This window comes from Scyliorhinus torazame, chromosome 17 (genome assembly GCF_047496885.1).
Source record: "Scyliorhinus torazame isolate Kashiwa2021f chromosome 17, sScyTor2.1, whole genome shotgun sequence".
Taxonomy (NCBI): domain Eukaryota; kingdom Metazoa; phylum Chordata; class Chondrichthyes; order Carcharhiniformes; family Scyliorhinidae; genus Scyliorhinus; species Scyliorhinus torazame.
The window spans coordinates 56,674,306-56,700,931 of NC_092723.1; the positions used below are offsets into that span (position 1 = coordinate 56,674,306).

General features: G+C 47.3%; 1 protein-coding gene across 6 annotated transcripts in view; it reads right to left on the bottom strand.

Moving 5' to 3' along the window:
- ppfia4 (PTPRF interacting protein alpha 4) overlaps positions 1-18,099 on the bottom strand; it is a 791,036-nt gene extending 772,937 nt beyond the window's left edge. For all 6 annotated transcript variants that reach the window (XM_072480454.1, XM_072480451.1, XM_072480452.1 and 3 more), the window contains exon 1: positions 17,626-18,099. In XM_072480454.1, coding sequence (XP_072336555.1) covers positions 17,626-17,865 — 240 coding nt within the window. In that variant the 5' untranslated portion in view covers positions 17,866-18,099. The remainder of the gene's footprint in view (positions 1-17,625) is intronic.
- Positions 18,100-26,626: the final 8,527 nt, after the last annotated feature.

Here is a 26,626-nt window from a genome sequence, read left to right on the forward strand (position 1 = left end):
CAGTCCCCTGCCCCTCGGCGTGGATGCTGCACAATCAGTTGGCACGCCGGGCAGTCTCAGCCAAATTCTGCGAGAACTGGAAAAAACCTCAGGTTCTCGCACCCAACCGGGGCCACTCAGCCGGATGGGGAATTCTGAACGTCTTGACACTGGGAGGTGCGGGGGGTTTCTTGGCAGTTAGCAATAGGAATTATTTTATTTGTGGCCTTACCATCCTGGGAAACGAAACTTTGGGAGCCCTCGGGGCAATAACTAAGGAATTGTCTCAGCTACGGTTGTTTGCAACGCAGAACCGGTATGCTCTTGATTATCTTCTGGCCCGTGAGGGTGGGGTATGCGCCATAGTGCAGGGCAAGTGTATCATGGGAGTTCAAGACCTAACCGCTAACATCACTAAATTTATGGATCGCATACGGGATCACCTGAACGGAATGCAGGACCCTGGCTTTTGGGGTAACTGAGGATTCGGAGGTTGGAAGGACTGGCTGATAAATATGGCCATGTATTTAGCAGTGGCACTCGGCTGCATCTTTGTGGGCCTGGCCATCCTTAAATGCGTGATGGGTAAAATGCAGGGTGTACTGGAACGGATAGACGCCCCTAGAATCTTGGCTGTTAGGATCTACGAGGGTACAGCGGATGACGGAGTGCTGCAACAGGAATTGGAAATGCAGCGACGAATCTTCTTACATGAGGGGCCATAGCTACGGGTTGGACAGATAGGTTATCATGAAATGATAAAAGGAGGGAATGAGGAATTGAACAAACGAATGTGATATAAAATAGTTCAAATATTAGTTAACAGTAATGTGGATGTGATCAGTCTAATAGTAGTGAGTTCACAGACAAAGGATTTCAGAAAGCATGGCAAGGAAGGGGGGAGGGGTGTTTGGTGGAGGATGGGAAAAGGATGCTGGGTAACAAGAAGCCCAGGGTTAAGGAATGCGAAGTGAGCCAATCAGGATATATGGCCAGGTCAGGAGGTGTATAGGATGGCCTATGGGAATTGTGTATGTGAAATTTGATGCCATTTGAATGTATTTGCAGAGATCTCTTTGTCTCCGACCTCATTCGTTTCCAAGGGGTCCAGGAGACAGTTTCTCTGTTCCGAGTCTCTGTGAAGCGAGTCAGACTTGCAAGTTGGTTAAAAATAAATAATACTATGCCTACAAATCCACCTCGAGTTTTATTGAGGCCAGACTGACAGGTGAAGAATTCAATATTGTCAGTTAGGTGGTTGTTTTTGACCGGCACAGACACGATGGGCCAAAGGGCCTTTTCTGTGCTGTATGATTCTATGACTCGATGGCCCTAAACTTCTCACCTTCGTTCCAAATGACTGATCCGTTATTCTGAGACTCTGATCCCTAGTTCTAGACTCCCCAGCCTATAAAAAAATAAATATAAAATACTTATATAATGTAAAAGGAAACAAAGGAATGTAACTTACATTTACATTGTCCATTTGAAAAAAAAGGTACATCAATAAAAGCATTTCATGAGACTTCCGGTGGCAGCTATAAGGGAGTAAGTCGCGCATTTGGTGGCTCTCGCTCCGGTTAGACTTTTAGACCTTTTCCCCTGACTTTTTCGAACTTTTAAGCGCTGGAGGGGAAAATAACAGCACTGTAGATCTGGATCCATGCAGAGTTCTCTATAGACTTGAGTAGAAGGTAGCGAAAACAGGCGAAGAAGGGGCTGAACAAAGGTGGTGTAGAAGTTCAAGTGGGAGGAAAGATGGCCGACGAACGGACCACGTAACACACGGTCCAGACAGCACTGGACAACATGCTGAAGGTCATGAAGGAGAGCTTTGCAGCACTGAAGCGGGATAATTTGGAACCGCTTCAGAAAGCGGTGGAGCGACTGGACCAAAGGCTGGACGCCCAGGATAAGAAGGTCCAGGCATTGGAGAAGACAGTGGAGGATCTGGCGGATTTCCAAACGGTAGCGGACGTGGAAATTAGAAAGTTGAAGGAGCAACAATCAAGGCTGATGGACAGGCTGGAGGACCTGGAAAATAGGTCTCGTCGGCAGAATCTGAGAATCATTGGGCTCCCGGAGGGGGCCGAGGGAGTGGATACCACGGCGTATGTGGCAGACATGCTGCAGAAGCTGGTGGGGGATGATTTCTTCCCGCGTCCGTTGGAGCTGGACAGGGCACACAGTGTGCAGGCGGGGCCCCCCGGGCGCTGGTGGTCAGGTTCCATAGGTTCGTGGACAAGGAGCGGGTCCTACAGTGGGCCAAGAACACGAAGAGCTGCTTATGGAACAACAGTGTCCTGCGCATCTATCAGGATCTGAGCCAGGAGGTGGCCAGAAGGAGGGCAGCCTACAGACAAATTAAAGAGATCCTGTTTAAAAAGGTCAAGTTTGGGCTACTTTTTTCGGCGTGGCTTTGAGTCACATACCGGGAACAGCAATATTATTTTGACGACCCGGAAGAAGCGATGGCCTTCGCTAAGGGGCATGGACTGGTGCCGAACTGAGGACCCATGGACTCAAGTTAGAGTGTTTCAAGGGATGTTTGCATTTGTTTGTGGATTGCCCTACGTGTTAGCGCTGTCGTTCGGCATGTTCTTTTACTTAGAATTTGGGGTATTCGTGTGTTTGTTTTTGCCAGTTTGAAAGTTTTAAAGTTAAAGCCAAAGTCAAAGTTAAGGGTTAAGTTATTGGGTGCTGGGGGGGCTGTACGGGTTCATTTTGCTATTTTTCTGGTAATGTTGGGAGGGGGGTGGGTGGTAGCGCCCACCTCATTACACAGTTTGAATTGCATTATTGTGGGGGCGAGCTTTGTTCTTTGTATGTTTTCTCTCTGTTTCGGTCCCAGAGCAATTGCTCGAACAGGGAAGTGGTGTTGATGGGCAGGGGGGGGGGGGGGGGTCGATAGGTGGGAGACATGGCGGTGCTGGAGTTGAGAGTCATCAGGCTAGCTGCTTTGAGCTCGTCAACGGGAGCGAGGTGGGGGGGGGGGGGGGTATACAGTCGGTATATGGCAGGGATTAGGTTACAGGGGGTTGTTGCTGGGGGGGGGGGGGGGGGGAAAGAGATGATGATCTGCTGACGAGGGAGGGAACTGAACCAGGTAACAGGGAAGCGGTCGGGGGTGGGAGCTGCCAAGAGGCGGACCAGGGAGGGTGTGGCATGTGGGCGGGCCCAAGGGGGATGGCTGATTGGCGCCGGGGGGGGGGGGGGGGGCAGGGTGCCCTCCAACCAGGCTGATCACCTGGAATGTTCGAGGGTTAAACGGACCGGTCAAGAGGGCACATGTGTTTGCGCACTTACGAGCTCTGAAGGCAGATGTAATGTTGCTGCAGGAGACACATGAGTGTGGCGGACCAGATTAGATTACGGAACGGCTGGGTTAGCCAGGTCTTCCATACAGGGCTTGACGCTAAGACCAGAGGGGTCGAGATCATGATTAACAAACGGGTTCAATTTGAGGCAGACAGCACAGTTGTGGATTGGGGTGGTAGATTTCTCATGGTCAAGGGTAAGCTTGAGGGGGTGAGGATGGCCCTGGTGAATGTTTACGCTCCAAACTGGGACGTAGATTTCATTGAAAGGCTGCTGGGGAAAATCCCCGACTTGGATTCGCACAAGCGGATTATGGGTGGGTCTTTAATACAGTCCTTGATCCCGACCTGGATCGGTCATGCCCCAGAACGGGCAGGGTCCCGGCAATGGCAAGGGAATTGAGGGGGTTCATGGAACAAATGGGGGGGGGGGGGGGGTAGACCCCTGGAGAATCAGTCGGCCGACGGGGAAGGAGTTCTCGTTCTATTCACATGTTCACAAGGTTTATTCTCGTATTGACTTCTTTATTATGAGTAGGGACTTTTTGGAGGGGGTGAGGGATACAGAATACTCGGCGATCACTATTTCAGACCATGCTCCACATTGGGTTGACCTGCAGGTCTGCAAAGAAAGTTACCAGCATCCACAATGGAGGTTAGAGGTGAGATTGTTGGCAGATGAGGGGGTGTGAGAGAGAGTGGGGGAATGCATGCAGAACTACCTGCAGGTCAACGATACAGGGGAAGTCTCAGCAGCAGTGCTCTGGGAGGCGCTGAAGGCGGTGGTGAGAGGGGAACTGATCTCAATCCAAGCCCATAGGGACAGAACGGACAGGGCAGAGAGGGACAGACTGGTTCAGGAGATGATACGGACTGACAGGGAATATGCGGAGTCCCCCGAGGGCAGAGCTACTTAGGGAATGACGGAGACTGCAGGTGGAGCTGGGGGCGCTATCCACTGGGAAGGCGGTAGAGCAGCTCAGAAAGTGTATGAGTATGGGGAGAAAGCCAGCAGAATGCTTGCACAGCAACTTAGGAAGAGGGAGGCGGCCAGGGAAATAGGGACAGTCATGGACGGGGCAGGGAACCGGGTTGGAGACCGGGCAGGATTGAACAGGGTATTCAGGGACTTGTACAGCAAGCTATATACCTCGGAACCCCCCCCCCCCCCCCAAGGGGCCAGAGGGGATGATGCATTTCTTAGATGGGCTGACCTTCCCAAAGGTGGGCCCGGGGGATGATAGAGGGGCTGGGGCCCCGATTAGGGCTGAAGAAGTAATGAGGGGCCTGAAGGCCATGCAATCGGGTAAAGCCCCGGGGCCGGACAGGTATCCAGTGGAGTTCTACAAAAAGTTCTCGGGGATAGCGGGGCTGGTGCTGGTTAGAGGTTTAACGAGGCGAGGGACAATGGGTTGTTACCCCCGACGATGTCGCAAGCCACCACCTCGCTGATATTAAAACGGGATAAAGATCTGGAAGCATGTGGGTCCTCTGGGCCAATCTCCTTGATTAATGTTGACATTAAACTACTGGCCAAGATCCTGGCGTCCAGAATCGAAGACTATGTACCGGATGTGATTGTGGAGGACCAAACGGGGTTTGTAAAGGGCAGGCAGCTGGTAGCCAACCTAAGAAGGCTACTCAATGTGATTATAATGCCCCCGGAGGGCAGAGAGGTGGAGGTGGTGGCGGCAATGGATGCCAAAAAGGCTTTTGACCGGGTGGAGTGGGACTATTTATGAGAGGTGCTGGGACGTTTTGGGTTTGGGGAAGGCTTTGTGGACTGGGTTAGACTGCTATATCAGGCCCGGAGGCTAGTGTAAGGATGAACAGGATGACATCAGAGTATCTTCGACTATACCGTGGGACAAGACAGGGATGCCCCCTCTCTCCATTGCTGTTTGCGTTGGCCATAGAACCGCTGGCATTTGCTCCGAGAGTGGCAAGGGGATGGAAGGGAATGGTCGGGGGGGGGGGGGGGGGGGGGGGGGTTGAACACAAGGTCTCGCTCTACGCGGATGACCTGCTTTTGTACGTGTCGGATCCAGTGGCAGGGATGGACGGCATTATGGAAATCCTAGGGAAATTTGGCCGGTTTTCGGGGTACAAGTTGAACATGGCAAAGAGCGAGACGTTTGTGGTGTGGGCGAGGGGTCAGGAGAATAGGCTGAGGGAGCTACCGTTTAGGCTGGTTGGGGAAAGTTTTAGGTATTTAGGGATACAAGTGGCACGGGACTGGGGCAGGGTGCACAAGTTGAACTTGTCTAGGCAGGTGGAGCAAACGAGGAGCGAGTTTCGGAGATGGGATACGCTCCCGCTGTCACAAGCGGGGAGAGTACAGACGGTGAAGAGGACGATCCTCCCGAGATTCCGGTTTATTTTTCAGTGTCTCCCTATTTTCATTCCGCGGTCCTTCTTTAAAAGGATCAATAAAATCATCCTGGGATTTGTTTGGGCGGGGAAGTCCCCGGTGGTAAAGAGGGGGATGCTGGAGCGGAACCGTAGCGAGGGGGGACTGTCATTGCCAAACCTCAGCAACTACTACTGGGTGGCTAACATAGCCATGATAAGGAAATGGATGGTGGGTTCGGGGTCGGTTGGAGGGGCGGGTGGAGGCTACTTCGTGCAGGGGCACCAGCTTGGCAGCCCTGGACACGGCTCCTCTGCCGCTCCCGCCGGCCAGGTACTCCACCAGCCCTATAGTGGTGGCAACTCTGCAGATTTGGGGCCAATGGAGGAAAGCATGCGGGGGAAGTGGGAGCGTCGGTCTGGTCCCCAATATGCGACAACCACCGATTTGTCCCGGGGAAGATGGATGGCGGGTTTCGAGCGTGGCGGAGGGCGAGAGTGGGAAGGATGGGCGACTTGTTCCTGAAAGGGAGCTTCGTGAGCATGAGGGCGCTGGAGGAGAAATTCGGGCTGGCAAGGGGAAATGACTTTCGGTACTTGCAGGTGCGGGATTTCATACGTAGACAGGTCCCATCCTTTCCACGCCTTCCACCAAGGAGGATCCAGGACAGGATAATTTCCAGGGGAGAGGTAGGAGAGGGGAGAGTCTCGGATATTTATAAGGAGCTTATGGGAGCGGAGGACACAGGGACCGAGGAACTGAAACTCAAGTGGGAGGAGGAGCTTGGTGGAGAGTTGGAGGGAGGCATATGGGCAGATGCTCTGAGGAGGGTAAATGCAACCGCAACATATGCCAGGCTCAGCCTGATTCAGTTCAAGGTAATTCACCGGGCCCACATGAAGGTGGCCCGGATGAGTAAATTCTTTGGGCTGGAGGACAAGTGTGCGAGATGTGCGGGAGGACCAGCGAACCATGTCCACATGTTCTGGGCATGCCCAAAACTCAGGGGGTACTGGCAGGGATTTGCGGACGTCATGTCCCGGGTACTGAAAACAAGGGTGGCGATGAGTCCAGAGGTGGCGATCTTTGGGGTGTCGGAGGACCCAGGAGTCCAGGAGGGGATAGAGGTCGACGTTGTGGCCTTTGCTTCCCTGGTAGCCCGGCGACGAATACTGTTGGCCTGGAGGGACTCAAAGCCCCTAACGACCGGAGTATGGCTGTCGGACATGGCAAGTTCTCTCGGCTTGGAAAAGATCAAGTTCGCCTTACGAGGATCACCCGGAGGTGGCAACCATTCATCGACTTCTTCGCGGGGAACTAATCGTCAGCAGGGGGCGGGGGAGGGGGGGTAGAATAGTGCTGAGTAGGGGGGGGGGGGGGGGGGGGGAGAACAGGCGGGTCTATTTGCGAGAGAGGAACTGTTATTTGCACTATGTTTTTGTAATTGATATTTGCACACTAATGTATATTGTCACGGTTTACAATGCCAAAAATACCTCAAAAAAATTTTTTTTTAAAAAAATAAATAAAAGCATTTCATATTTTTGACACCAACAGGAGACAGAGGCAGAGGACCAAAAGGAGGAGGTTTTAGAGGAGCATCTAAAAGAACGAGAGCTTTAGGCTTAGGCAGCTGAAAGCATGTCAGCCAATGGAGAAGCAATTAAAATAAGAGTTGTGTAAGAGGTCAGAATTGGTGGACACCAGAGATCTAAAAGGCTTGTACAGGCTGGAGGTAAGTTCAAAGAAGCCGTCACAGGGTCAAACACCATAGTCTTTCTGAGCTTTAGGAACAGTGGAAAGAAAACAGTTTGTGTCACAGATCAAAGACACAGCACTTTTTTACTTGGCGAATTATTTTGTTTATCCAATATTGAAGCAGACACACAAATCAGGGCAGTGGATGGATCTAAGGAAGTTGGTAAGATAGAATTTCACTGGGATACGCGTGGAATGTGATGTGTTTACAATAGTGCTTTCTCAGCCACATTCTATCACAAAATAATCGGTGAAAAATGTAATAATGATGGCATTTTCTTCTTTTTTTAAATATATTTATTAAAGTTTTTTACCAACACAATTTTTTCCCCTTACGAACAATAACCCCCCCCCCCCACCCCCCACCCCCCACCCCCGTAACAAAATAACACGAAATCGCACTGAGCATAATATACATGGCAAAATGGTATATTTACATAGCTTTATACACTGGCTCTCTCCCGCACGTGCCAGTTTCCCCCGCCCTTCATGTTATCTCCTGCTCATCCATCCCCCCCAAGCAATCCCCCATTCCCCCCCGCGCACCCCCCCACCCCCCCAGGGTTGCTGCTGTTGACCGATCTTCCTCTAACGCTCCGCGAGATAGACTAGGAACGGTTGCCACCGCCTGTAGAACCCTTGCGCAGACCCTCTCAAGGCAAACTTTATCCTCTCCAGCTTTATGATCCCAGCCATGTCGTTTATCCAGGCCTCCAGGCTAGGGGGCTTCGCCTCCTTCCACATTAGCAAGATCCTTCGCCGGGCTACTAGGGTCGCAAAGGCCAGAATGCTGGCCTCATTCGTCTCCTGCACTCCCGGCTCGTCCACTACTCCAAATATTGCTAGCCCCCAGCTTGGCTTGACCCGGACTTTCACCACCTGAGACATTGCTCCCACCACTCCTCTCCAGAACCCCTCCAGTGCCGGGCATGACCAAAACATATGGACATGGTTCGCCGGACTCCCTGAACATTTCCACATCTGTCCTCTACCCCAAAGAACCTACTCAACCTCGCCCCCGTCAAGTGCGCTCTGTGAACCACCTTAAATTGTATCAGGCTGAGCCTGGCACGAGGAGGAATTAACCCTACCCAGGGCATCAGCCCACAAACCTTCCTCGATCTCCTCCCATTTACCCTTCAACTCTTCTGCTAGCGCTTCCCCCTCTTCTTTCATCTCTTGGTGTATTGTCGAAACCTTGCCCTCCCCGACCCATACACCCGAGATCACTCTGTCTTGAATTTCTTGTGCCGGGAGCAACGGGAATTCACTGACCTGTCGCCTCGCAAAAGCCCTCACCTGCATATATCTAAATGCATTTCCCGGGGGTAACTCAAACTTCTCCTCCAGTGCCCCTAGGCTCGCAAATGTCCCGTCAATGAACAGGTCCCCCATTCTTCTAATCCCTGCCTGATGCCAGCCCTGGAAACCCCCGTCCATCTTCCCCGGGACAAACCGGTGGTTACCAATGATCGGGGACCACACCGAGGCTCCCACTGCACCCCTGTGCCGTCTCCACTGGCCCCAGATCCTTAACATTGCCGCCACCACCGGGCTCGTGGTATACTTTGATGGCGAGAATGGCAGCGGTGCCGTCACCAATGCCCCCAAGCTCGTTCCTTTACAGGACGTCATCTCCATCCTCTTCCATGCCGCCCCCTCTCCCTCCATAACCCACTTGCGGATCATCGCCACATTTGCTGCCCAGTAGTAGCTCCCTAGGTTTGGCAGCGCCAACCCTCCTCGGTCCCTACTGCGTTCCAGAAACCCTCTCCTTACCCTCGGGGTCTTATTCGCCCACACAAACGCCATAATACTCCGACCTACTCTCTTGAAAAAGCCCTTGGTGATCACGATGGGAAGGCACTGAAACACAAACAAAAACCTCGGAAGGACCACCCTTTTGACCGTCTGCACTCTACCCGCCAGCGACAGCGGTAACATGTCCCATCTTTTGAAGTCCTCTTCCATTTGGTCCACCAACCTCGTCAGATTCAGTTTATGTAGGGCCCCCCACCTCCTGGCTATCTGGATCCCCAGATACCAAAAACTCCCCACCGCCCTCCTCAGCGGTAGGTCCCCTATCCCTCTTTCTTGGTCCCCTGCCTGTAATACAAAAAGCTCACTCTTCCCTACATTGAGCTTATAGCCCGAGAACTCCCCAAATTCCCTCAAAATCTGCATGACCTCCACCATCCCCTCCATTGGGTCCGCCACGTACAGCAACAGGTCATCCGCGTATAGCGACACCCGATGCTCTTCTCCCCCTCGGACCACCCCCTCCATTTATTAGACTCCCTCAGTGATATGGCCAAGAGTTCGATCGCCAATGCAAACAACAGGGGGGGGGGGGGGGCACCCCTGCCTCATTCCTCGGTACAGCCGAAAGCACTCCGACCTCCGCCGGTTCGTCACTACACTCGCCACCGGGGCTCTGTAAAGGAGCTTAACCCAGCTGATAAACCCTCCCCCGAACCCAAACCTACGCAGCACCTCCCAGAGGTACTCCCACTCTACTCGGTCAAAGGCCTTTTCCGCGTCCATAGCTGCCACTATCTCCGCCTCTCCCTCCTCCGATGGCATCATTATCACGTTTAAGAGCCGCCGCACATTAGTGTTTAATTGCCTGCCCTTTACGAATCCCGTCTGGTCCTCATGAATCACCCCCGGGACACAGTCCTCAATCCTCGTGGCCAGCACTTTTGCCAATAACTTAGCGTCCACATTGAGGAGCGAAATCGGCCTATACGATCCACATTGCAGTGGGTCCTTGTCTCGCTTTAGAATCAAGGAAATTGTCGCCTCCAACATTGTCGGGGGCAGGGTCTCCTCCTCTCTTGCCTCGTTAAAGGTCCTCACTAGTAGCGGAGCCAACAGGTCTACGTGCTTTCTGTAGAACTCCACCAGGAACCCGTCCGGCCCCGGGGCCTTCCCCGCCTGCATACTCCCCAAACCCTTGCTCAGCTCCTCCAACCCGATTGGTGCCCCCAAACCAGCCACCTCTTGCTCCTCCACCCTCGGGAACCTCAGTTGGTCTAGGAATCGTCTCATCCCCTCTTCCCCCCCTGGGGGCTTGGTTCTGTACAGCTCTTCATAGAAGGCCTTGAATAACTTGTTTATTTTCGTTACACTCCGAACCGTGGCTCCCCTTCCATTTTTGATTCCCCCCGTTTCCCTCGCTGCCGTCCTCTTACAGAGCTGGTATGCCAGCATCCGACTAGCCTTTTCCCCGTACTCGTAGGTCGCCCCCTGCGCCTTCCTCCACTGTGCCTCCACCTTCCCCGTGGTCAACAGGTCAAACTCTGTCTGGAGCCGTCGTCTTTCCCCCAGTAATCTTTCCTCCGGGGCCTCTGCGTATCTCCTGTCCACTCTCAATATCTCCCCCACTAACCTCTCCCTTTCCATGCCCTCTGTCTTCTACTATGAGCCCTGATGGAGATTAGCTATCCCCTGATCACCGCCTTCAACGCCTCCCATACCACCCCCACTCGCACCCCCCCGTTGTCGTTGGCCTCCAAGTACCTTTCGATACACCCCCTCACCTTCCCACACACCACCTCATCTGCCAGCAGTCCCACATCCAGCCGCCACAGCGGGCGTTGGTCCCTCTCCTCTCCCAGCCCCATAATGAAGGCTTCCTCCCACTTCCTCTTCACCTCCCCAATTGGGACACCTCCCTACTCCATCAGTTCCTTTTATATTTCCGAGATCCTCCCCTCCCCAACCCCTGTTTCAGACAACACCGTAACCTGTAGTTCCCTTAGTGGGAGGCGAGGAAAGCTCAGGACTTGCCTCCGGACAAAATCCCGTACATGCAGGTACCGGAACCCATTCCCACCCGGTAATTCAAACTCCTCCTCTGGCTCCTCCAGGCTCGGGAAACCGTCCTCAATGTAAAGGTCCCAAAATCTCTCAATCCCTGCCCGCTGCCACCTTTTGAAGCCCCCGTCCAGCTCCCCGCCCCGGAGCAAACCGGTGGTTATCACAGATCGGTGACCACACCGATGCCCCCTCCAGTCTCATGTGCTGCCTCCATTGCCCCCACACTCAGGGCTGCCACTACCACTGGGTTTGTGGAGTGCTGCGCTGGACAGAATGGCACAGGTGCCGTTAACATAGCCTTCAAACTCGTGCCTTTGCAAGATGCCGCCTCCACTCACTCCCACACCAACCCCTCACCAACTACCCATTTTCTAACCCTTGATATATTAGCAGCCCAGTAGTAATGATTAAAATTCGGAGCCAAGCCCCACTCCCTGCGCTCCGGACATTCCTCACCCTCGGGGCTCTACCGGCCCATATAAAACCGAAGATCGCCGCATTCAACTTCCTAAAAAATGCCTTGGGGATGAAGATTGGAAGACACTGAAACACAAACAGCAATCTCGGGAGGACTGTCATTTTCAGTCTGTATGCGCCCCACCTGTGACAGCGGAAGCATGTCCCACCTACGCAAGTCCCCTTTCATTTGCCCAATCAACCTGCCCAAATTTAGTTTATGAAGCTGACCCCAGTCCCTTGCCACTTGAATCTCCAGGGACCTAAAACTCCCTCCCTCCACTTTGAACGGCATCTCCCTCAGTCTCCTCTCCTGCCCCCTTGTCTGGATCGCAAGAACCTCACTCTTGCCCATATTCAGTTTGAAACCTGAGAACCGACCAAATTCCTCCAGTATCCCCATAATTCCTGCAATTCCCCCCAACGGGTCTGTTATATAAAAGGAGCAAATTGTCCATAGAACGGGACTGTATTTCCCACCCCCACCTCTTACTATCCCCCGCCAAATGTTCGATTTGACAATTTATTATACATTACGGACCATCTCTCCAATATGAGGGACATAATAGAGGTGCTCAGGGAGTTTGGTTCCTTTTCAGGGTAAAAAACTTAAACCTGGGCAAGAGTGATTTTTTTCCGGTGAACCCCTTTGGTTGGAGGAGGAGCTGGTCTGGGGAAGTTGATGTTTGTCTGGCCCAAACTAGCTTCCAGCATCTGGGTATCCAGGTGGCCAATGACTGGGCAACACTCCAATTAACTTAACTTCTCTAATCTGGTGGATGGGGTGAAGGCTGATTTGAAGAGGTGGGATACCTTTCCTTTGGGAGGGAGGGGGGTTGTTCTAGTGCCGCCTAGTCTTTCTTTATAAGGCTTTGTTTGGTAGGGTCAATAAGTTAACATCTTCTTTTGTTTGGGTGAGTAAGACCCCTCGGTTTCGTAGGGCATTTTTGCAAAGCAATAGATGTCAGGGGGTTGGCACTACTGTTATGGGTCAGGGTTTAGAGAACCCCAAAGTGTATCATGGAGTTCACCTGACCCACAACTTTTAATAGATTGTGGTATGGGGAGCACACGGCCTACTTTACAGGTGTGATGCAAACAGAGAGCTAAAGTACTTTTAAATTAAAACAATGTATATTTATGAAACCAGTTAACACTTTATAAACCCACAGTAAACATCTTAACAACTCTCAACACCAATCATCCCCACAGATACAATATTCTATCAATAACCCTTAATCTTTCCTTGCAACATCCATAAGGCAAAAGACCCTTTTTAACACAGAGATCAGGTTTAAATTCTCTACTGACAGCAGCCATCTCTTTGAAATCACCCAAATGATCTGGAGACAGTCTTTAGATTGCAGAGAGATCCTTATCCAGCTGCTTGCTTTTCCTGAAGCTATCCAGCTCTGAAAACAAAACTAAAAACTCCCTGTAGCTGCCTGCTCAAAAACGAAAGTGAAAGACAGACAGCCCAGCTCCACCCACACTCTGACATCACTGCAGCTATTCGATAAACACCCATTTCTTAAAGGTACATCCACTACACCTATTTAATAAACACCCAGTTCTTAAAGGTTCTCTCACATGACACTGGACTGGACATGCCATTGGTATGCCCAACACCAGACTCCCAGAACAACAAGTTCAAAAGCAATTCCTGATTTGACATCACAGATGTAATTGTACACACAATGTAAATGAATCGAATGCCTTTGCATTAAGTGATAATGCCTTTATCCTTTGTGGGTTTCCTCCAGGTGCTCCAGTTTCCTCCCACAGTCCAAAGATGTGCAGGTTAGGTGGATTGGCTATGCTAAAATTGCCCCTTAACGTCCAAATAGTTTGGTGACATTGCGGGAAAGGGGCGGAGACGTGGGCCTAGGTAGGGTGCTCTTTAAGGGTCGGTGCAGACTCGATGAGCCGAATGGCCTTCTTCTGCGCTGTAGGGATTCAATAATTCTCCTCATTCCTTTCCCCTGTCCAACGGTTTACGAATTAAAAAGCTCTGAAAACCCGATTTCATCTCTGAAATCTTGGAATGCAGTTTGATTTACCTTATTTATTATATACTGAATAATGGGTTGGACCCACTGGGCTCACTTCGAGATCTCATTGGCAACATGTTTACTTCCACTTCTAGTGACTGTTTTCTGCTGCTTTCTATTGCTCTTTTGTCAAGTCTTCAATTTGAACAATTCAACAAACCTCATCCTCCTTTGTTTCTTCATGCTGTAATGTTCTTTGCTTTGTTGCTTTGTCAGTTTATCACCAATTTCTGATGATGTGCCTGGAATACCAGCTTCTGCTTTAGATGTATAATAGAATTTAATCTTTTAATAGACTGGGTGGATGCATGAAATGTATTCCCACTTTAACTGAACTAATCATTACACTTAACTATGCCAACCTTAAATCACCCTAATAGTTGCTAAACCCCAAATACCTATTCTCGTCACCAAAGACTCATGGTCCTGTCTCTTCAAGGCTCATTTCTCCTTAACCTCAACCTATTGTTGAAAAGTTGGCTGTTAGTACTCTGTTCTATTTTTGTATGCCACACACACATTACTCGTTCTTGATAGCTTTCACTGCCTCCTTATTCACCAGTCTAACCGTTTTAAAGGTTTCAGTCTCAAATTATCCATGCTCTCTCCTGCAGTCTCTGATTTTCTCAACTCTGTTAACTGTAACCTACATTTGCAACCCTCTCTCTTGCTTCAGTTACCAATGTCTTTGGAACTCTCGCTTAGCAAACTTCTTCACCTTCATGGTACTTTCCACCTCAAAACTCAGTTTTTCATTTGGTCACCTTCCAGAACTTTGTATCATGGGGTATTCCTGATCTCCCTTGGGCTGCTTTATCATATGAAAGGTACAACATAAATATGCTGTTAAATTCTCCTACTTTAAAAATGATGTTGAAGAAGTCAAATTTGCGAACTATGATTTTTTTTATTTTAATTCGGCATTATTTTTCGAAAATGTATTTAGTGACTTGCATATATTGTAATGGGCACTGAAGTTCTTGGAGCTAGGGAGTGATTTCCTGTTAAAATTTTCACAATTAAGAAAATAAAAGGTGAAATAAAGTGGGAGCAAAAGCATAAACAGAGAAAGCAGCTTTCCTTGAACTAACATTGTTAATGGAAATAAATCTCCTTGAAGTATAATTGATCTGTAATTTCATAACTATCCACCCCCTGGAGTCTAAATGGAGGCCTGTTATTTTGAACCTTCTCTCCGATTTATGAAGCAATTACATTGAACATCCTTCTGACCAGTTTTGAGGCATTTGGGCTAGAAGTCTATTATTGTGGCTCACATACCTAAGTAACACTCTTCACTATAGTTCCCTACAGGGATTCATACAAGTGCCATCAGAGCAGTTCCCAGCTGAGAGGGAGGGGGAGAGGGGGGCACCTGACCTTTCAGGTCTTGATAGGAAGGTTGGAAGGGGCAAGTGAGTGTAATACTCCAAATTATTTCACAACAGCTCAGAGGTGCAACATTATGCAATTTGGAGGCGCAGAAAAGAAAGCATTCATATTGGAAGAATCTTTCCCTTCTGCTTCAACTTTGCTCATACTTCGGCGGCCTAGAAAATGCAGACAAAACCAGTGCCCACACTTGCTGGACACTCGAGAACAAGCCTAAAAAAGCAAGTGACACAGATACAAGGAGAATAATTAACTACAAATGATATCAAAAATCTCAGACAGCTGTTCTTAAATCATGTATCTTTACTTACGTTTTCCAGCATCCTATCAAGACCATGTTCTATTCCAAAGCTAAAAAGGAACTTGGCATAAAACTTAATTTCTTTACATTTTGGTGACATATGAATCTACACTTATAGGATAATTAATCATGTGTTAATCATGATACTTGACATCTAAGGAACACAATTGAACATCATTAAAACCAGACTGGAGGGCGGGTAGGAAAAAGACAGGACGGAAACAGGATCGTAAAGATAGAAGGGTGTCAAGAAATAGGTATGGACACAAATACTCAGAAGCATATGGACCAGGGACGACAACTAGGTAGACACTGGAATGCAAATGGAAATTATCGTGCATACGTGAATGATAAACCATACAAACAAGACGCCAACTATCATGCCAGTAGGAAACTGCGATGTATTAAGAACCCAAGAAACTTGGCTAAATCGACAGGATGAAATTAAATGTAATATTCAGGATTAAAGTGCCAACATAGGTGGCTTGTTTCCAATCTATTGGCTTCTTCATAATTGCACTGACTTCCTCAATGATAGTCCACATCATCGGTATCTATTCCCCACCCCACACTGATGTAAGTACCATAGGTACTTATTTGCCTTGAGTCGATTTAACTTTACAAGAACTTACATTTATCTCAAAGTTGTCTTGTTTACCCTCCAGGTTCACCATCTGAGATATTTGATAGGATTCAGGTGGGTATTATATATGTAACTGCTAAGGCTGATCTGCACCTGGATGGATCTGCTACAACTAGGACAGGATACGACAGACAATTGAGTTTTGGACAAATTACTGGCTCGGGATTATATCAAAGTAATTATTACTTGGAAATATGTGTGTTTGGGGAAATCGGCCATGTATATTTTCTAAAACTCTTGGGGGGATACACTTTCAGAATATTTATTATATGGTGCTCATCCTCAGTTGAGTCCAGTATTAACAGAAGACATGCTAGTCTCAGACAACAATCCGATGGGAAAATTTCCCCTCAAAGACAATGAATATACTCATTGGTGCAACACACTCTAATTAGATATCATCTGAAATCGATGTTCTATAACCTTAATGACAATCCCAACTGTTTATCACTTCCCACATTAAAACTTCATTGCTTTAGTTTTGTGCAATTAGTTTCATTGTATTGAATGTTTTCTCCTCAGTTGGTCTTGCTGCTCCATATGGTCAGAGTTATCATCGGGGATTCATTGTCAACATGGTGTTCCATGTCAAAATGATATCCTAATAGATTTTGCTTTCAAGAAAGCAAACCATTACAAAATAGCTCCTGTTCAACACATAGTGTGAGTGTTATCAAAGTAACAGTAAAAATAAGCTATTGTGCAATCTATTGAGGTATTAGGCTCTATCCCTATCCAGGAACTGCACACAAAACATTTCATTAAGAATATATATGTATACACATAACACTGCATTATGATCAATATAATGTCACTTGATCACTTTGGTATTGGTGTACTGATACACTAATAATCATTTCTAAACCTGGACGAAAACAAGGTCAGATTTTTTTTAAATTGCTGGATCTACACTTACATAAAAATGTGCTCATAATCTTTTCAAAGGGAAATAATGATTTGCAATCTTCACAAACAAATCTGTCCTTGTTTTAAGATCCAGCCCCCTGGTGGCAGCGCGAAGACATACTGCGGACAGGTATTTAATTGTTTCAAAACCGTTAGGTCCCCTTCGGTTCACTCATTTACCTGAAGACAGGTGCACGACACAAAATGAGTCACCTTCAGAGATTCGGCAGCTTTCAACATGAAACACAAAACCTCAAGAAAGCTCATTCTCCTGCTCAACTCCCCTACAAACCAGATTTCCAGCTACAATTAAAATAGGTGTGCAATCACTGCTCTAGCATATTGAACACTGCCCATAAATACGCATATTGATCACCGATGGTCCCATTTTGCTCACAGACTGTGTGCTGCAACATAATGTTATATAATGAGGCAATGCACAAATAACAGGAGAATTCCCTTGCGGTCCCGGCACCCAGTTGCAATCCCATTTTCCGTATCAGAACTCTGCAGTTTCTGCTTTCTTTGCAAGATTGGCTCTTTTTTTGTGTGTGTGGGGGGGGGGGGGGGGGGGTGCTGGCAGTGAAATTTATTCAAAAATAAACTAAAGGTGTCATCCAGCAGCAGCAACCGGCCGGCCCGACCATTACCTGAGGTAAAGCTGAATTCAGCTGGCGCTGCAGCAGATCTCTCTCGTGGGCCACCTCTTGCATCCTCTCCTGAGTGAGGGACAAAGTTTCCTGCGTCTCTCGCAGGGTCTCCATCAGCTTGTCCCGTTCGTCCAGCATGTTCACCATCAGCTGCTCGAAATTGGCGTCCTCGGCGCCGTTCTGGGAGCCCCTCTGGGTGAGGGTGTCCTCGCTGATGGTGGGCATCACCTCGCACATCATCCTCCCTCCCTCACCGACCCGCACTCCAAAATCAAACAACCCACTGTTTAATGAGCTATACGTGCGTAATGGCGATAAACCCGGCCCGTTCTCCACATGAATTTAGCCGGTTCCTACTTCCCCGCCCCCAACTCCTCAGCGCCGCCGCTCCCACTCACTCCGGTAACCGAGAGCCCCTCTCGCGCTTCTCCCCGATTCGACCGGCACCAACTACCACTACGCCTGCGCCCAGCCACTCCTCCCCGCGCTTGCGCACCGCCTCCTCATTCCTCCTCGCCCATGCGTCACCACAATACTGTGGACATGTACGGCAATGCCCCACCAGCCCCGTCCCCTTCGCAGTCACCCCCCCTTCCACGGCCCCGCCCCCTTCCACAGTACGGACCGCCCCGCCTTCCCCAGCCCCGCCTTCCCCAGCCCCGCCCCGTCCTTGTCCTCGCCCCTTTATCCTCGTCCCGCCTTTCCTCTTCTCCACGCCCCGCCGCATCCCCATGCCTCACTGCTCCCTTCTCCCCGCCCCACTGTGCCAAGCCTTGGTTGAGACTTTTTATTGACTGACCTGCAAGTCTGGCACTCAACTTCCACAGTGCCACCAAAGGGAAAATAAAAATTAATATGGAACATTTTTTTAAAGAATCACATTAAATAATATGCTTGATAAGCCACAGAACATTGAACACCAATTAAACTTCAAAATTAAAATTTGTGTCTACAATATCTTGTGTACCCTGTGTCCATAAATTGCGGAATGCCTCAAGCCAAAGTAAAATATAATTAGTTGTTTTTAGGGGTGAAGGAGCCACTTATTTGCGTTTAAAAGTATATCTTGTTTTAAAAATTGCTGTGACAATACATGTGACTACATGTGACAATAAATGAAATCAAATCAAATCAAAATCAAATCAAATCAAAATGTACACAGCTTCATTTGTTTATATTTGTGTTATTCATTGAAGATGTACAAATACCTAGAGGGATATCAAGATCAAGTCTAGGCATGGTGTCCAATTCCAATGGAGCTATTCGGGAGGATTAATTATATGATGTCTGTAAATGTAACTGCTGAATTCTCCCTCAGTGTACCCGAACAGGTGCTGGAATGTGGTGACGAGGGGATTTTCACAGTAACTTCATTGAAGTGTTAATGTAAGCCTACTTGTGACAATAATAAAGATTATTATTTTTTACTTCGTAACATTTAAGTACTACCCCTATAGTTGAATATCTTTATTGGTGATTTCAGATCAGCAAATGTTGGACAAATAGAAAAATGGATAATTGACTGCAAATCAATAGAGATAAAATAACTCAGACTGCCAGGTGTGAGGTTTTGTTCCATAAATGTTGGTGCTCTTATTCATAATGTATGTAAATAACTCAGACAAAGCAATGAGAAGTACAATTTCAAAATTTGGCAGATAAAACTAAATTGGAGAGCATGGTTAATGCAGAGGATTGCGATAAAACACAATAATAAACTTTGAGAATTTTGTGACGGCCACGAAGATTATCATAGATTATCATAGAATTTACAGAGCAGAAGGAGGCCATTCGGCCCATCGAGTCTGCACCGGCTCTTGGAAAGAGCACCCTACCCAAGGTCAACACCTCCACCCTATCCCCATAACCCAGTAACCCCATCCAACACTAAGGGCAATTTTGGACACTAAGGGCAATTTATCATGGCCAATCCACCTAACCTGCACATCTTTGGACTGTGGGAGGAAACCGGAGCACCCGGAGGAAACCCACGCACACACGGGGAGGATGTGCAGACTCCGCACAGACAGTGACCAAAGCCGGAATCGAACCTGGGACCCTGGAGCTGTGAAGCAATTGTGCTATCCACAATGCTACCGTGCTGCCCACCAGCACGAGTTTGTAGAACAGAAGAAAACTTTATTTGCAATAACATATATATATATCATTGGTACATGTGGAATCAAAAGAAAATAAAGAGATAGTTACTGCAAGCGTCAAAATGGTGGTCATGGGTAGATGGAACCGGGGGACACAATTATACAAAGTACACAGGTTAACTGGCCATAAGAAAACTAAGGGCTGAATTTTGCTTCTAGGAGGAATAGACAGAGAGGTATTATTATGGTGGGTTTATAGAGACCATTGGTTAGAGCACACTTGGTTCCTTCAAATTTATGGTTTTGTGATGGTTCATTGGTATGAGCTCCCTTAACAAAGGAGATTTCATTATATTTTAATTGATATTAACAAGTGTCAATCATTAACATAAATTAATTAAACCACATGTGACCAGAACTCATAATTTGGATCTTCATATTATACAATGGTTATAGCGACATGAGAGAAGGTACCACAAAACCATAATGCCAGAACAGAGAGATTAGGATAGATTGAACAGGCTTTTTCAAATTCTTTCATGGGATGTGGGATTCGCTGGCTAGGCCAGCATTTATTGCCCATCCCTAATTGCCCTCGAGGGACATTATCCACCACGTTGCTGTGGATCGGAGTCACGTGTAGGCCAGATCAGGGAAGGATGTCAGATTTCCTTTCCTAAAGGACATTAGTAAACCAGATAGTTTTTGCGACATTGTTAATGGCACCAGAAATTGCTGTTCCAAGAAACTACGCTTCGGCTACCTTTGCCCCTCTGACTTTTCCAGTCTATATGTAGATTAAAATCTCCCATGATTATTGCCATGCCTTTCTGATAAGCTCCAATAAAGTCTTACTTTATGCTCCACCCTCCCATGTGGTTACTGTTAGGGGGTCTATACACAACTCCCACAAGTGACTTCTTGCCATTACTTTTTCTCATCTCAATCTAAACCGTTTCCAAATTCTGGTTTCCTGAACTTAGCTCCACTCTCTATTGTGCTAAGATTATAATTAGCTAAGAGAGCCAACTCTCCACCTTTCCTTGCTTCCTGTCCTTCCTCAATATTATATCCTTTAATATCCCAATCCATGATCTTGTGTAGTCATGTCTCTGCAATGGCTATCAAATCATACTTATTATTTCTATCTGTGCTCTCCACAGTTCACCTGTTTTGTATTGAATGCAATGTGCATTCAGATACAGAGCTTTTAGTTTTATCTTTTTATTCTTTTCATAATCTCTAGTTTCATCTGTTGATTTGCGGTTAAATTTGTACTTTCTATCACAGTCTGGTTTTCATTTCACAGAATCATAGAATTTACAGTGCAGAAGGAGGCCATTTGGCCCATAGAGTTCACACCAGTCTTTGAAAGAGCACCCTACTTAAGTCCATGCCTCCACCCCATCCCCGCAACCCAGTAACACCACCTAACCTTTTTGGACATTAAGGAGCAATTTAGCATGGCTAGTCCACCTGAACTGCACATCTTTGGACTGTGGGAGGAAACCAGAGCAGCCGGAGGAAACCCACGCAGACACAGGGAGAAACATAGACAGTCACCCGAGGCTGGATTTGAACCCGGGTTCCTGTTTGCTGTTTATTTATTAAGCGAATGCAAAGTCCCTAAGCCAAGCAGTTTCTTCCAGTGCTGCTGTGTTGACTGCGGGTAGACCTCCACTGAGTCTGTGGATTAGCCATTCTTGCATAGTGTGCTCTCTCACACCGGCACAGAGGGGCTGGCACTAATACTCCATCTGTGGAGGTTGGCTATGCAGGGACCGTGGCCGGTCCTGAACCTGTTAAGGGTGGACCACCCTTTCCTTTTAAGGCAGCTGTTGGGTTAGGTTTGATGTTCAATGATTCCCATTCATTTTTCCAGGTGAAATTTGAATTGAAGTATTGTGTGGAGGGTTTTTCCAGATTGGCCTTCTTGATGGGCATCGTACCTTGGATGGGCTGAATAGACCAGCATGAAGTGACAGGTGATGGGCATTGCAAGCATTTTCTAACTTTTTGTGGGTTGCTGCAAGTCGGCAGATATGTGGAATTATGTTTGCCTGGACATGGAGCCACGGGAGTGGTGTTCACCATAGTGTTCCAGTACAGATACCCATGGTAGCATTCAGCTGGGTTTCAACTCTGTTTGTGTGTTTGATAATCTTGACCAAACAGAGGCTCAGTATTCTGCCACTGAGTGGTGAGATTCGTAGGGTGGTGGCACCAGCATCTTACACTGAGCTGGCTAGTTTGGCAATCAAGTCGTTTATGGAGTTGACCTTGGCTGCAGTTGTTTTTAGATGTACCCGGAAGGTCAGTGTCCTACATAAGGTCACTCCGAAGTATGTTGGAGGTGTGTTGTGCTTCCATTTGTAGCCATTTATTTGGGTGTTAAGCTCTTTATTGGATTTTGCATTGTAAAGATGGAATAAGCTGGATGCTGGTTTTTCAGGGTTTGACTTATGTCGCCATGTGTTGCTGTATTATTCAAGTTTTGATAAGTCCTCATTTAGGGTTTGGTCCAAGGTGCTGCAGTTGGGGCCTTGAGTTGAGAGGCAGATGTACCTGCTCCCCGTGCTTGGTTGACGTTAAGGAATTACTTTACGACTGGTGATGTGCACTGAGGGGGGGGCGTTCAAGAATTTTCTATGGATCTGACAGGATAGAGATTGGACGGTAGCTAGCATCAAGTATGGTGTGTTTTCCAGGTTTTGGTACAACAATGACCGTTGCTCCCTGTCATTTCTTTGGAATGGTGTTGGAATTTATGATCGTCGTGTAAAACTGAGTCACCCAAGCAAGAGCTCGGGGCCCCAGATGTTGCATAAATTCTGGCCGATATTGTCATATCCTGCTGCTTTACCACACAACAAGCCCTATAGGACCTTCTTTAGTTCTGCAACCTCAAAGGTAGTGGGGCATATGTCTTCTGTGTTGCTGATGGCATTGTTTTAGTTCACTTTGGATGTTTATTTTGGTGGTTTTGTTCAGGGATGCCTTAGCTATGGCAAGCAGTTGGCTGGTAAAAATGATTGGGAGTAACTGAGGGGTAGTTTTGAGTGGGTGGCTTTTGGGATGCTCCAAGGTGATGGATTAGGCTCAGCACTTCATGTTGCAATGTGTGAAGTTTAACTCTGCTATGGTTTCCTCCCACATGGTGCGGCACATGGTCTTGAGTGTGATGAATGTAAGAAATTGTTATATTTTATATTTGTTGCAGTAATGTTATTTTAAAAACTGGTTTGAAATGCATAGTATGTCTGCTAATGCTGTGATTAATGGGCCGTAAAAGTGAGGTAATCATTTGTTTAGCAGCTGGGGTGTTCTGCTTTGTTCTGCTTGGTCAGATTTGAGGAGCACTTACCTGTTTACAGATAGGTGCCTAATGGAATATTCTTTTTGTTTGGACGTTCCGAGGGGTAGATCATTTATGAGAAATATTGTATTTGGGCCTGGATAACTAGATCATAGGACATCTTATGAGAGGATATAAAAGAATGCCTTATTCTTTGGGTACAGATTATGTAATTAAGGGAGGAGCCAGGTCTGTCTGCAATTTTGGTTTGCCATAGGATTTTAGTCTACCAAAAATTATCTTTCAATTTGCTCCTGATAGATTCTCTCCAAGTGTTCTGCACAGAGAAAACCAATAAACCTGATTATTAACTTTATTGAGCAGTGTATCTGAACTATATTGGTTTGCTTAATTGGAATATATGGTGTTCTATATAAGTTTTATATATTGGAATATGTAAGATTTTTCCTCTTATGTAAGAACTGTTATAACTGTTTTTTGTAAAGTTATTTCTTTGCTGCTAGCTTGGTTAATTCTGTGTTTAAATTAAAGTTTGTTTTGACATAAAGGATACCTATTGGTCAGTGTTATCACTCCTGTGGTGCTATCACCTTTCCTCACAGTTTTACAAATTGTAAAATAGTTGGGTTCTCATCTGGGATCCTAACATGAGGGACTCGATCATTGGTCTTCTACTTCTGGGATCCTTGATGCTTCACAGCGTTTAGGAGGGTAGCACTACCTTCATCTAAACATGGGATATAGATGGGATGGTAGCCTACTGGAATTGTCATGCAGGCAGCTTTGTAGAGGCATCACAGAGACGGTTGTACGCTTTGTCAACAGTGATGTTTCATAGTGGGATTGTTGAGGCTCTGTGTTCTAAGGTTTCACGGTACCTTGTCTAGTTGGCTTCCCAGAAGTTCTATCGCATCTTCATGAGGTTGTTGACTACTGGAACACGTAGGCCTATGTGAATGAGTACAGGATGGTGTTGGATGTGTGGGAAATCTTCTAACACAAGGCTCTGTGCAGGAGCCCCATTAAGAGAACTCACACAACACAGGAGAGGAGAGTAATCCTTATGCCGTCTGGCTGAATGGAATATTCCTCACTGTTTGGGATCAGGTATAAGTGTCAGATCATTTTTGGATGCCTACTCTGCAAGCACTTCACCGTCACTGTCCAGTACTGGGTATCCCCAGTCTGAATGATGGCTGGGTGGGGGACTTGCTTGCCCCTATCTGGTGCTTGGCGGCATGTAGACATTGGCTATGTGGAATCCATCAACCATGAGGGTGTTAGAGAAAATGGTTGCCAGATGATTTGCTTGAGCAATGTTGGTTCAGGAAAAAGTGCCATGCCCGTGTTTGGCATGAAGGATGGTGTAGCCTTTGATGGAATAGCAGTCTGCTTCTTCTGTTCCGATGTGGGTTTCTTGCAGGCAAATTTTATCAACGGAATGCTGAGCAGCAAAGACTTCGATGAGGCTTTGCTTGGCTGCCGACAGGCCCTCAACATTAAGTTTTCTGCAATAATAACTTTCTCTTTTGCCTTGTTTCTGCTCTTTGAAAATTTGATCCCTTGCCCCCACTATTTATTTTAAAACCCTCTCTACTTTCCTAGTTATGCGGCTTGCAATAACACTGGCCCCAGCAAAGTTCAGGTGCAGATCGTCCCAATGGTACAGATCCCACTTTCCCCAGTGTTGGTGCCAATGTCTCACAAACCAGAACTCAGTTCTCCCATGAATGGTGCTGAATATTGTGAAATCCTAAGCAAACATTTTCACTTCTGACCTCATGATCGAAGGAAGTTTCATATTGATGAAGCAGCTAAAAATATTTGGGCCAAGGATACTACCCTCAGGAACACCTGCAATAATGTTCTGGAACTGAGATGATTGGCCTCCAAAGAAACAAAAAACTTCAAGAGAACATTTTTTTCAATCCAAACAAATGGAAATGCCTTACCATGTTGGATCCCACATTCCCTTAACTATATTTATATACACATAACTACAAAGCAAAAATTTGTTTTCCATTTCGTCATGACAAAATAAGCCCCTCTTCCAATATATTTAGCAATTGTTTGGAGCAGGTTTTTTTTCATAAAACAAACTGATAATTGGTGACTTGTGTCAACCCATCATACCTGAGGAATCTCCTTTCTCGCTAACATTTCTTATATGCTAGTTAGGTTTATTCTTAGCCTTTTTTCAGTGACACCTTTCATTGAATAGACAATGTCACACGTGGATCAGCGATCAACATAACACTCCATGGACAAACCTTTCTTGCTTTTGTAGCCATCTCAGATGGCCACCTGCAAAGGACAATGGGAATTATGGCCAACCCAGGACTCAGACAGACTCAGAGCTTGTGTGTGGATTTGCAACCCAGATAGCTAGACGCGATCGAAACCCCCGCTCGTTTGCATTCTAATGGCCCATTTCCCAGAACAAAAGGACTGTACTCAGGTAACCGATACAGATACAGACTAATTGGCGCCACTCCCTTTACTCAGAGAGCCCAAACAGCCAAAGTCAATGACCACTAAGGACACGCCCAGCCATCAAGGCACCCGCCACTTTATTGGCCAAAATCGAAGGCAGTGATCGAAGCCTGTCGAATTATTGGGTCCACGTTAAGGACCGCCCCAAAGAGCGCAAAATCCCAGAGGGATAAGAAGAGACACAGCCATGTGCTCGGTCTCTCTTGGACCCGGCCTATGCCAACTCAAGTGCAGCATAACGACCAGACAGACAAGTTCAAGACCAAAGATCGCTACCAGATGGCTAAGCCCAGCAAAAACAGAGCCACTTCTTCCACCCAGCCACGCAAGATCCGGACAATGGCCTTGTCCATCTGCTTAGAGCCGGTTGCCCTGAAGTCAAGTATAGGTTATTGTAGTTGTTAGGTGTAGTTTAACTTGTAGTGTTTTGTGTTGCATGTCGAAGTAATCCTTGTGTGTAAAGAAACCATCTTTGAACTTGAGCTGACTAACTGGTTGTGTGGTCCTTCGATTGCTATCCGGTAAAGCCTTGTGGTGGTATCATTTGATACCTGGCGACTCTACAGAGCATCATTATTAATTGGCAACTTTATTGGCGACATCATTATTGGGACTCGAATTAGAAGTGAGTTTGTCACTCCAAGAGAACCCACAAACTTTGAAATCCAATTGCGTGAAAGAGAAAGAACCACAAGTGCAAGCCCATATCGACCAAATCACCGAATTCCGGAAGTGTGTACTAACCTGCAAGCGTACTCACAGGGATATAAGGTAAACTCGTTAGATAGTGTCAAAACTATCGACGGAATTGTGAACTGGAAAATAGCTTAGGCCATACCCGCAGTTCAAATCGCCGCCTTATCCCCCTGTCCCAAATTAACGAGAGGAAACAGAGATTAACAGTAGGAAAAGAGATATTAGAAGCAATGGCCACAAAAGCGATGGAACGTTTAATGAACCCACAGGAACCCACAGTGACCAACAGAGCAGAGCAGTGCCCCATATGGGAAGAAGAGTTGAGGAAGTATTAAAAGGGGAAAGGATGGCCCCTTTGGTCCAATGTTTGTGTGAATAACGAGTCAGGTCCAGGAAG